The sequence below is a fragment of the Cygnus olor genome, chromosome 1 (genome assembly GCF_009769625.2).
Source record: "Cygnus olor isolate bCygOlo1 chromosome 1, bCygOlo1.pri.v2, whole genome shotgun sequence".
NCBI classification, from domain to species: Eukaryota; Metazoa; Chordata; class Aves; order Anseriformes; family Anatidae; genus Cygnus; species Cygnus olor.
Window position 1 is genome coordinate 112,096,925 of NC_049169.1, and position 12,762 is coordinate 112,109,686.

At 45.4% G+C, this 12,762-nt stretch overlaps 1 protein-coding gene across 1 annotated transcript in view; it reads left to right on the top strand.

Moving 5' to 3' along the window:
* Positions 1 to 11,458, top strand: part of KCNE2 (potassium voltage-gated channel subfamily E regulatory subunit 2) — a 91,851-nt gene extending 80,393 nt beyond the window's left edge. The window contains exon 2 of the mRNA XM_040545364.1: positions 10,813 to 11,458. Coding sequence (XP_040401298.1) covers positions 10,831 to 11,208 — 378 coding nt within the window. The 5' untranslated portion in view covers positions 10,813 to 10,830 and the 3' untranslated portion in view covers positions 11,209 to 11,458. The remainder of the gene's footprint in view (positions 1 to 10,812) is intronic.
* The last annotated feature ends 1,304 nt before the right edge of the window (positions 11,459 to 12,762 follow it).

Genomic DNA, 12,762 nt, shown 5'->3' on the forward strand with positions numbered 1-12,762 from the left:
ACTGGACTCAGTACTCCAGGGGTACTTGGTATGAAGACGTGTGGCCCAGCACAAGGTGCTTGTGGTGCCACATCCCCATGCCTGCCACCTTTCTGGCAGCCCTGCCTGCACCCCTAGACAGCCCAGGACATCCCTGCCCGTCTGGTGGCTGTAACATGATGGTGCAGGCACCTAGCAGGGATGGTGCAGGCAACACTATGCAGTCAGTAGAAGTGCCTGGATGCCAGCACCATGGAGACATGCACATGTAGTTTTCCTCTGCTTGCTGTGCTGGTGGTGAGGATTTTTTTCTTGGAGTCGGAGCTGATGGTGGGCAGATTGTGCAGCCAGTTTGCATAGCTGGACTGCAGCCATATAAGCAAATGGGCCCAAGGTCAAGGAAGGCCAAGGAAACAAGAAATGTGCCTATGTGTGTGCAACATGCACCAGGTTAAATAAGTAAGTATTTCTTACCTCATGTGCTGACTCACTTGTTTTCCTTCCCTGTCACTGGACTGGCAACGATCGTTTCTCTTTACTTTTTAAGAGCTCTTGGGGTGATGCAGGCCTTGAGATATGTTTTGATCTCAGTGACCTCTATGGACTGTTGTAAAAGAGAGATTTTCCTGCAAAAATAAATATCAGTCTAATGTACTCTGACAGTGGAGTTAGGCTCATGAGATGATACCATTGCATGGGATTATGTAGGGTGCTCACTGTTTTTCTATTTCAGTAAAATCTCTTGGCTTGGACTTTGCTTCCCTTTTCATTATCACTATGTAAGCAGTATCAACTGGTTCCATGATCACAGAGCTTTATTAATGTCCCATGTATAACCAATGAGCATCTCTACTAGGTTATATCCAGGCCAACAGGTTCGGAAAAATAAACAACACTTAATATGCAAAGGTGGAGTTCAAATAAACCAAAAATGCACAGTAGCTCTAGATCTAACTTGACATTTCTATGAAACGTTGAGCTTGTCAGCAAGCTGTGCCCAGCTGTAGTAACCATGGGATGATAGCAGCTCATACTGGTGTGACCTGTGCTGGGTGCTCTCCTCCTCCAACCTGTGCAGGGTAACATGGTGTGGGCACTTGGCATGGGGTGCTGGTGCTTGGACCCTGCTAATAACAAAGGTGCTCAAGTGTCATGGGACAAGAAGCAAAGTTCTCAGGACTCCTTCAGCCTTCCTTGTCTGCTCCTGCATTAAATTAAGTATTGTGCTGGGCTCTAGGTAGAGGGAAAACAGGCATGCTATTGGGCAAGCACTTTAATTCCCATTTTCTTCTCCTGATCACTGGCTAAATGTGTTTGGTAGAGGACAGATCAACTGTGAGGCGAGGCAGAGTCTTTTACATGTGGCTGCAAACTGGTTTAAAGTTGGCTTTAGCTCTAGAGGTGAAGTTGTCTGTTCAGATATGTCCACTGGCCGTATAACAGATTGGCTGTGGGGAGGTAATGCAAGGAAACGCTTCCAGCAAGACTTGAGAGGCCCTGAAGTGTCTTGTAATTTTTCAAAGGCTGCAGGGAAGGCTCAGATTTAATCCCTCACTTCAGTCCTCTCCCTTCTGAACAGCATAATTTAAAAATGTGCCTAGAAAAGCATTCCTGCTAAGGAGTCTCAGCGACCCTTCTGGAGAAATGGTTGAACTCTCCTGACCGTGTGAATCAGACCATTTGTTTTGCTGAGGAATTATGAAAACAGATGATTCACTCGTATGTGCCCCTTTTCAGCAACAAGTCCATAAGTCTGTAGACATGTGAGTTAACGACATCAAGCCCTGCAAAAGTGGGTATCAGCAGTAACTCCAGCTGGAGTTCAGACTCTCTTTTCTTTGTTCTGTTCAAATTCCCCTCCAAATTCTGTGGATTTCACTTGAGCCAGGAGCTCAGCACCAGCCCAGTTATGACCCGGGCTGTGCTGGAGGGGCAGCCCATGGGAGAGTTGGTGCCAAAGCTGGGCTAAGCACCCATGCACATCTGTCCTGATCCACCTCTCACCTGTGACCGGTGTCATAAAACCCGGAGCTGAAGCCCACTCCAATGCATCAGGAGGCTACAACTTCTTACGGTTGGCTATCCTGCATCACCCAAAATTTTATCTAGCCTTCTGTGGCAAGAGAGGGACACCCAGGCGAGTACCCTGGGAGCAGCAGGTCATTATTTCTCTTCTGACCCTTCCAGAACCTCCTAGCAAGGCTCTGAATGATCCCTGCCCTCCCCTTTTCATTTACCTTGTATCATCTGAAGCTCCATCAAGTCATAGCACCCTTGCCCCAAGAGGAGGAGGTTTGATGGGAGCATACTGGTGGCCTTTACAACCTTGCCTTTATTTTGTGCGTTGTCCACTGAACAGGTTGTTTTCTACATGCTTTTTTACTTTTCTCATTATCTGCTTTCTTGCTTCTCCCTCCACTTAACAGACAGGGTGGGGAGGTTTTGTTAAATGGAGAAATCAGTCAAGAGAATGGACAAACCTAAGAACATAAAAGTGGGGCACAAGGGACAGTGGAAGCTCCATACCACCAGTAGCACTGGTTCAGTGTGCACAAACTGGAACACAAGAGGCTCTGTGCGAACATCAGGAAGAACTTTGCTGTACAGGTGACTGAGCACTGACACAGGTTGCTCAGAGGGGTGGTGGGGTCTCCCTCCTTGGAGACCTTCAGAAGTCATCTAGATGAGGTCCTGGGCACCCTGATCCTGGTGGCCTTGCTTGAGTAGGGAGACCGGACCAGGTGACCTCCAGAGGTCCCTTCCAGCCCCAACCATTTCATGATTCTGTGATAAGCTTTTGTTTTAAACTTCACCATGGCTGGGGTTTGAACCTTTGGCCAGCCTGTAAGATATCCTGAATCACTTAGCAGCTCGCATTCACCAAGGCTAAGGTGGGCATACTTATGAGGAATAGCAAAAAGCACTTTGAATTTATCAGCTGCTCTCCCACACGTTGGACTATGCTTCTCTCAGAGCTATCTTATCCTCATTGTGAGGGTGCAAATGCTGTCCTGGTGGTCATTGTCTGGAAAGGTGTTTATTTTCCATCCTGCTTTCAGAAAGGTGACCTCAAAGAGGCTGAGGAGTGAATCTCCTGAAGTCACTAGAAGCTAAGCATCGGACAGGGTGAATTATTAGTGTTTGCTTTTTCATTTACACGCTATGTGCAGGCACCACCCTTATTTATCATCTAAAGCTTTTGGAACAGCAACACGTAAAACCATAGCAACAAAGCCGAATGATTGCAGTCTCTGCCTGGCCATGAATTCTCCATCCCTGCAGCTTGGGCTGAGGGAAGCAATGCCTTTCTTGGCAGGGTGGAAGGTGCGTGTATCTCAGCTGCTCTGCAGTCCCAACACCAGGCACAGACAGCATTCAGGACTCGGCTTTTTCTGCCCAGTTGTTTTTTCAAGCTTTCAGAGCTGGAGAAACCGCTTAGGCTTGAGTCCCTCACTGTTGAATGCATCCTGATGAGATATGCTCTTATCTCACAGACACAAAGGGTTTTCCTCACAGCCTTGCTTATGCTTGTACTGCATAACAAAATTTGTTTAAAATTCACTTTCCTCCTGAATACTTTTCCTCTCTCTTCAGTTATGACTGGAAAATGTTAGTTTGCCAAGCCTATTTTCCTTCAGTTGCAAAGGACCATTCCAGGTGGCCCTCTCTATACTGTCCACACTATTTTCATTGTTTCTATACAAGACATTAAGGATAGTGCACCCTGATGTAGGTCTCTGATGTGATGAGGGAGTGATCTTTAGACACAGAGTTTGTCCCATATTTAGAGATTTTTTTATTTTTTTTTTTACCATCTATGGACATTTTGGGGGCATCAGACCTCTCTTAGTGGACTTTGTGTAAAACTTGGCTCCAGAATCTTTGGGCCAGGTTCAGCTGTTATTACTCCATGCCCCTCCATACATGTGCATGAACAGATTGCCCCAAGTTTGGCACACACAATCACAGAATGGTTGAGGCAGGAGGGAACCTCTGGGGTCTGCTGCCTTGTACTGGGCAGCCCAGCTCTGGAGCCAGCACTGCAGCTGTGTCTCACCAGGGCTGAGCAGAGGGGAAGGATCACCTCCCTTGGCCTGCTGGCAATGGTCTGCCTAATGCAGCCCAGGATGCTGCCAGCCTTCTTTGCTGCGAGGGCACACTACTGACTCATTTGTTGTCCACAAGGAGCCCCCCAGGTCCTTTTCTTCAAAGCTGCTCACCAGCTGTTGTCCATGAGCCTGTACACTGGAGCATGGGGTTGCTCCTCCCCAGGAGCATCTCTCTGTTGAACTTCACGACGTTTTCTGTCCGTCCATGTCATCAGCCTGTCAAGATCCCTCTGAAGAGTGGCCAGCCTTCCAGCAGATTGGCCGCTCCCCTCAGCTTGGCCCATGTGGTGAGGGAGCCCTCTGTCCCATCGGCCAGGTCACGAAGGAAGCCATCAGACAGGACTGACTCCAGTATCCATCTCTGAGGAACGCCACGAGTAATCCTCTGCCAGCTGGACCTAAAACAAGTGACCGCTGTTCCTTGAGGCTTCTGGTTGTCGGAGGTGGAAAGACAGCTTAAACTGTGATTGCGAACAGGCAGCAGATAATTGGTTGTATGTGCGTAAGTGGGTGAATATCTGAAACTGGATTTTTACCTCTTACTCAGAACCCTGCTACTTGCTTGCTGCATCTGGTATAATGTGGACAAATACCTGAAGGAAGGGTGTAGAGAAGATGGAGCCAGGCTCTTTCAGTGGTGCCCAGTGCCAGGGCAAGAGGCAACAGGCACAAAATGGAGCATGGGAAGTTTTGTCTGAACATCAGGAAGCACTTTTTCACTCTGCAGGTGACTGAGCACTGGTTGCCCAGAGGGGTGGTGGGGTCTCCCTCCTTGGAGATCTTCAAAAGTCATCTGGACGTGGTCCTGGGCACCCTGATGCTGGTGGCCTTGCTTGAGCAGGGAGATTGGACCAAGTGACCTCCAGAGGTCCCTTCCAGCCCCAACCACTTCATGATTCTGTGATAACCTTTTGTTTTAAACCTCACCATGGCTGGGGTTTGAACCTTTGGTCAGCCTGTAAGCTATCTTGAATCTGACCAAGGGTTTCAAGAAAAAGGCAGCAGTGGGCTGCCTCTCTGCTGAACTGACAGGGACAGAAATCCTGTGTGAAGTGGTAGGAGTTAATACTTTTTCAAATGTACCCAAAGTGCTAAAATAGGTATGACAAGCAACTAAGACTTAGGGTCTCACAGAAAAGCAGAATAACACAATTGTTGAACCAGCAAATGTATTTGCCCTAGAGCAAACAAAGGCCCAAGAAAATAGGCTAAGTATGAAAACTGCAAACATTGCTCCCTGAAAGATGGAAGAACGGTTACATAAGAAATAAACAATTGCAAAAGGATTTGCTCACTTAAAAATAAAATCCAACCTATACAGGGCAAGACATCAAAATGCCTAGTTGTGCTGAAAACAATCATCTTCGGAGGAAAAGATGTACAAATTCTAACTCCCTGGCACTGGGCAAGAAAATAGCATCCATCATGCATGCATTGGGTGAATGCAGAAAGAAAATGAAGTGATAATGTTTTTTATGGGAATGGCAAACAGAGGCAGAAGAGTTAAATGTTTAAGAGGTGGAAGTCTAAGCTCCAGCAGAGGTGGTAGCTTGCATATGCTGGCCCACTGCAGAGGCTTTTCATAAGAATGCGGAAAACAGATACAAGACTTAGAAGAACAGATGCAAAACAAAATGTAAGGTAAGGAGGCAGCATCTTTAATTGCCAACGTTGTTAAGATAAACCAGAAGAGCTGGAAAATGTCCCAAGATGTAGTAAAAAACGGATTATAAAGAAAAATCACTGTGAAAAAATAGTTCAAATGTAAGTAGTAGATGTAATCTTGAGTAGTCTTAGGAGGAAAGACTTTGGCAGTCACAGTTAAAGACAAGCTATAATAACCTAATGGCCTTGGTAGGTCTCTTTGTTTTACTGGGTGATCCTCTGCAGAACAACAGCTTGAAAAGAAACAGCCAGAGCGAGGGACAGAATTGCTGATTTCACTAATGTTCTATTAAGCAAATGTGTAAATAACAGAAGGAATCTAGGAGGGGTATCAGGAAGGTAAAAAGTGAAGCAGTGGGGATACTAATTAAATGCTATCAGCACTTTATGTATCAGTAGTTAGCAGTATAGCATATCAGTAGTTAAAGGCTGAAGAGATTGTGGGTTAAGCCTGTGTATACAAAGGTCTGAGAGGCACAGTGAATAGGTACAATATTATGATTTAACCAGAACAGAAGAAATACTGAAGAAAAATTGCATAGATAAGTATTTTGTTTCTAAGAATTAAGCTTTTATAATTAATGATCTTAAGTTATAATTCATTAATTGTATATGGTTAACATAAGGGAAGGGAAGGGAAGGGAAGGGAAGGGAAGGGAAGGGAAGGGAAGGGAAGGGAAGGGAAGGGAAGGGAAGGGAATGGAAGGGAAGGGAAGGGAAGGGAAGGGAAGGGAAGGGAAGGGAAGGGAAGGGAAGGGAAGGAAAGGGAAGGGAAGGGAAGGGAAGGGAAGGGAAGGGAAGGGAAGGGAAGGGAAGGGAAGAAAAATGTAAAACCTGTGTATAAATATATCAGCTGCTGATATAAACTAGAGTGTAAAGTTTGGTTGTTTATTTTAAAGAATACGGGGAAAGAACTAATGAAAAATTGTCAAAAAAGTGACAGAGCATACTGGAAGCTCCTATGAAGGGAAATGTTTCAGTTTGTGTGACAAAGGTCAATGTTAATAATCTTCTGTAAATCTCATTTTCTATAGGAAACAGAGAAAATTGAGCATCCCATTCCAATCCTATAGATGGTAAACACCACCACTCTGCCTTCATCCACTGAAACCATCCTCCCATCTTCTCATAACAGAAAAAAATCAGCTTGGTCAGTCACACTGTGCCCTTGCTAAATCAATGCTGGTTGTTCCCAATCACATTTTGTTCTTCACATGCCTGGTAATGGCTTCCAGCAAGATTTGCCCCTTAATCCTCCCAAAGTCTGAGGTGTGGCTGAGCATCCTGCAGCTCCCTGGGCCGTCATGGCCCTTCTCAAGCACAAAGATGGCATTTGGCTTTTTCCAGTCATCAGGGACCTTACGTGATTGCCATGACCTAGCCATTCTTGGGGTGGACGCAGGAGGCTCAACCTGCCGTTCCCACCTCTCTCCATTGAAGGCAGGAGCATTTTATTACTGCTGTCCCAAACAGAGACCAATATCACAGCAGTTGTATTTCTTAACCAAGACATTTGGCTGCCCCTCCTTCTTTTCCAACAGTTTCACACTGCCTGTCCTTGATCACCCCATTGCTGTAGAGACTAAACAAACCCCGAGCAAATGTGACCTTCAGGGGGACACGTAGCAGAGTGGGATTATTCAAGGACTCTTCTTGCTTGGTTGAGAACAGAGCAGGCAGTTAAACTCCACGTCTGCTACACAACATGCATCTTTTATATACGTATATATGGCTGCGTGTGTGAGCATATGCCTGTAAGTATTGGCCATGCAGGACTGGCCAGGAACAGACATCAGAAGCTAGTTGAAGAAGCAATAAATCCTTTCAGCTGGTTATTGGCAGCCCAGGGCAGCAGTTCCCAAGCTACTCTGCTTGCAGCCTAACCTCCAGGGCTGTGCCTCCTCTCCCATTCCCACATTCCAGCTCACGGCCCTGCATTTGGGAGGCTCCCACTGCCTTCAAACAGCCAGGACCAAGTAGGGTTCATCTCCTGCTGCACAACGCAGGAGGCTGGACTTGAAGTAGCTCCTCTGGTTTAGGGGTTTCACCAAGGCAAAGAGGAGCAGTTTGCCAGCTATTCTGACTTTGAGGGCCCTCGCGGAGGGCATGTGTGAAACTGCCAGAGAGAAGTGGGGGATCAGAGAGGGAACGCTGCCAGCAGCTCACCCCCATGCTGGGAGGTGTTTGTGCACAGAAAATCATCCGGAAGAAATGATAGCAGTAACCATGACGATGTCAGCAGCACGGCACTAGCGGGGCTTCCTCAGGGATTAGCACTTTTCAGCACCAGGAGCATATCTTCCTTTTTCTGATGTATGCTCTTGATTCAGTGGTAGTCCACGTTTGCTTTGTCTTCCTCAAAGCAGAGCTACCTGCGAAACTGTTTTCTCTGCAAATTGCTTAGGCAGGTCTACCTTGAAAATGAAGATTTTTTTTTTACAAAGAGTCTGTCCCTGCCCATGTGCTTGTGGAGCACTTCGCGGATGTCTGCATCTCCACCCTAATCCCCTTCTGCTGAATCTCCCCATCACAGCCAGGAACCACTGCTGACTAAAACTGAAGCTGTCTCATTTCACTAAGGTGTGACTCAGTGACTTTCAGTGAGGTGTCAGCATATTTGCTGAGAAATAAAATCAACATTAATTAATTCTGCCTTTTTTTTTTTAATGTGGATTTCTGTCTTTTCACGCTCCAGATCATGAGTGGGGTACACAAAAAGCACATCTCATAGAAGCTGGTCCTGGCTGTGTTGGGGGAGCAGCTTCTCACAGCATAGGTTTCATGGAGGCGTTGGTCACTGACAACCATGTCCCTGGTGAAAGAAATGGAAAAGCAAAACGTGGGGGATCCAGCGGAAAGGGAGCGAAAGGCCATGTTCTTGGTTATGGCAAAGGACAGGGGAAACATGGAACAAGGAAAGGAGAAAGAGACCAGAAAAAGAAATAAAGACCTAAGTCTGAGCCCCCTGTGGAAGTGAAGGAGTACAAAATTCTTCCCTTTGGGTGCTAACAGCCCTGCAGGCCTTTTACAGTGCCTGATCAGTGCTCAGTCTCTTGTGTCCATATCAGTGAATGGAATTACTATTATTATCATTATTTTATAGAACATATCTTTACTCATTTGTTTGGGTCAGAAAAGACCAAGTCGTAAAGCCCTGGAGTTACCCCTAGAAAGCACAACAGTGCTTTTCTACAACATATGAAATTGCAGTAATAAGCCTAAAGAGTAGTACTCAGCATCTGACAGGATGACTGATGTAAGCTGTCAGCCAATATTTGACTTTCCAGGTGAGATTAGATTTAGCATTTAATTTAATATAAACATAAAGTGTGCAGTACAAAGCACTTAGTGCTTAAAGCCTTGTGGCAGGCTGGAGGCTACTTGAAGTTTAAGATACCTCTATTCCTTTTGCGAGTATCACTATATTATCCAGTGGAGTTTGAAAAACCTGATTGTTACCGTGAATCTTATTAGTGAAGGATACAGGGAAGGTAAGTTTCTGTTGGTAATTCTTTATTTCCTATTGAAAAAGCACAGTAATTTTTGTTCTGAATGAAAGAACAAGCAGAGAGATTTTGCACCAAAAAAAAAAAAAGTTTCAAGACAGTTTGGGCTTGGATTTCCTTATATCTTGCTTCCTTTCATTAGATTGCTTTTATCCTGCATGTTTGAGTGTGTGTGTGTTTAATCGTACAGATATATACATGCATGTGTATAAGTGTGCTTCTCTGCATGTGCATGCCTGTTCTGTGCATGAGGATATTGCAAGGCTAGTCCAAGAAGCAGAGGAAGGTAGACTGCTGTACTCAAGTTGAAAAGGCATGATAATTTCGTACTAGTGATGAAAATCCATCACCCCTTACCATAGGCTATAGTAAACTTATCATTGCTTGAAGACTACAATGAGACTGAAAGACTTTTTGTGGAAGCTTTGCCACATGTTGTAGGATTTGGCTGGGCTGAAGCAGTGAAGCGCAGGTGTTATACAGGAGGATCAGACTGAAATGCTACAGCAAACCCTTTGCTTTTTGCAGGCTAGCAGGGGGCAATCCAATCACACCCTCCTATTTGTGTAGGAAAAGCAGAAAAGGACAGCAGCTTTTCTCAGAGCTCCTTAAGAAATGAGAAACTCCTTCAATGGAGTTGTTACATGAGATTTTCTGCCCTGGACCCAGCTCAGTTTGAGTGGGGCCAGATGGATCAGCACAAAGCGACTATTTGGGCTAAGTAATCAGTTGCTGAAGAGGTGTCTCCCCACCCTATTGCTCTGCTCAAGGGTTGCTGGGCTAGGAGCCTCAGCTGTGTCTTTCCCCCACCCTTTGCACCTGTGCTAGCAGCATTGAAATCCAGCCTTAGACGAAGATCATTGAAAACAATAGATCCCAACAGGCCCTGGTGCAGGGGTATCTGCACCGTGTCCGTAAAAAACTGGGACAACCTTGCCCCTGTGCAGAAGGGAGATATCTCATGTGGGATGGAGACCTGATTCATGGCTTTCTTGGCAGCAGCTGGGTCAGACTAGGCAAGCTTGGAGGGCTGGGACAGGGGCAGGAGAGACATGGCTTTGCAGCACTACTCAGCCTTCACACCAGATTTAACATGTGAGACCAAAGAGGAAACAGGGAAGGTTACATCCTTTGCAGAGAGATCCTGGGCAACTGCTTGGAGTGGCACTGTGCTGCCCCTTAGAAAACCCAATATGTATCTTGTATTTTCCTGGGTGAAATGCATTTTCTTCATGCAATGTTTCACTTCAGTAGGGGAGTCAGCATGCCTGGACCCCTGTAATGTGGGTGACGTGAGCTCGTTGCACTTCACCAAGGCATCTTTGGATTCCAACAGACTGAAAATGACCTGAGTAAGAAGTAAGACCTCCTTGGGTCTCTGAACATGTTGAATCACTCAGAGATAGGGATTCTAGCTGGTCTAAAATTGGTACTACATTTTCACCAGCAAGTGGCAGGCGTTATTATTTAATTTACGTAATGAAGACAAAACAAACCAATGCAATTGCTATATTATAGATCTTTGATTAAAATAAATATCATGTTGTCTTTAGTACCTGTAACTTGGAAGGATGGCTGAAATACGGAACTTCACTTGGGCAGTGGAAGATATTTTCAAGGAAACTTTTCTGACTTACATGAACGGCTGGAGGAAAAATATGACAAAAGCAGCAGATGAACTGCAAGCCAAGGTTGACGCTGAAAACTTTGACTATGTTATCCTTTATCTGATGGTGATGATTGGTATGTTCTCCTTCATTATTGTGGCAATCTTGGTGAGTACTGTGAAGTCAAAGAGGCGAGAGCACTCCCATGACCCTTATCATCAGTACATTGTTGAGGACTGGGGTGAGAAGTATAAAAGCCAGGTTCTCAATCGAGAAGACCTCAAGTGTGTGATCCATGAAAACTTTGGTGCAAGGGACAAAACAAGCCCTGGATCACCCTGACGTTTTGGAAACATCGGCAATGAGGAAATCATTAAGCCACATGTAGGGAACTCACTGAAATTATACATAGTTGTGAAACTGTTTATTAGCTTAACACAGGTCAAGCTGGAACAGACTGCTGAGGAAATCAACGTGACTGCTTTCTGTGAGAAATTTGGCATGGCTGCTCTGGGGAACCCCGAAGAGAACTGCATAATTGTGCTTTGCTTTGATATTCTGTTCTTCAGGAAAATAAAGCCAAGAGAAAGAATAACCTGAGTTTTTTAGCATTTTTTTAAATCCAGAAACAGATCTGGATTACTGAATAACAGGCCACAAAATAACTACGAATTTTCAAGTGGTCAACAGTGCTGATTTAGATCCAAAGTGTATGACTTAAGCCCATCTTAAAAATAACATGAAACTGTACAATAAAATATCAAAACCTCTATCTATTCATTGAACAATATGTTGTGGTATGAATCACAGGAGGTAACCTATATCTACACACATTCATGCCAAACAATTATTTTAATGATCTGGCTCCTATTTTGATGTCGTTATTCATTGGCTGCAAAGATTGACTCAAGGCCTTCTGAGAAGGCCTGGTTTATAGCGGAAGTGCAGCTAGACTAGCAGTCTCATCTAGGAGCATGTCCTGGTTGTGCAGGGCAGCTTCTAGAGGTTCAGCATCTTTCTTCAAGTCCATAGCTGGCCAAGCTCACTCTTCTGCTGCTCCTTGTCTCTCCAGAGTGATCTGTTGATCTGGGATGCAAGCTGGGTGATAGCAGCACTGATCACATCCCTATTAGTGGGATGCAACCCGTTAGTGCAAACCACTGGGCTCCTGCTGTGTGTCTTTCCGAGGAGGGATTTCTATGCCCAGCTATCAAGGCTGTCCCACTGATGTGCTTTCTAAGGGCTTCCCACATTGGGTACTGCTTTGCACTGGCTGAGAAATGGATTTTCAAGATGGTTTATCTTCTCCTGTGCTGCTGAAGTACCACAATGTTGGCTCTTGGAATAATTAGAAGCAGAGCTGGTAACAATTCTGGTATTAAAACACGCTTCTTTTTGTAAGGCTCTGGGTTCAGCTCCTATTCATGTTGCCAGACTTAAACCACTTAAGCTTAAAGCTTCCTTGCTGGCTGTTGATTGTGTGGGCTTGTTGTATGTTTTTAGAAAGTTTTGGCTGAAACACTTCAGCCATGCCTGCCACTGCATTCCTGACAAAATTTTGCCTTGCTCAAATTAAGAAGAAATGAAAAAGAAAAGGGCTTCTTTTATTGGGAAGCTTTGGCTTTTTTGGGAGACTGGTCTTGAGATTTGGCACGGCATATGCTGTCGTGCTCCAGATGTGCCTTTAGCTGGCATAATAATAACAAGTCTTTTAATTATCTGGGACCATGTGCGCTAGTGAAGGTTTGTCAGGTCCTAGCACAGACTGCTGGTGAGTCTCTCCCCACCAAGCGTGTCCCTATTCCTCCTGCCTCCCATGGGTGACCCGTGGGTGTCTGCCAGCCCTGAAGCTCTCTTTAGGGCTGTGCCCCACCTGTGGGTGGAAGCACTTTCCTT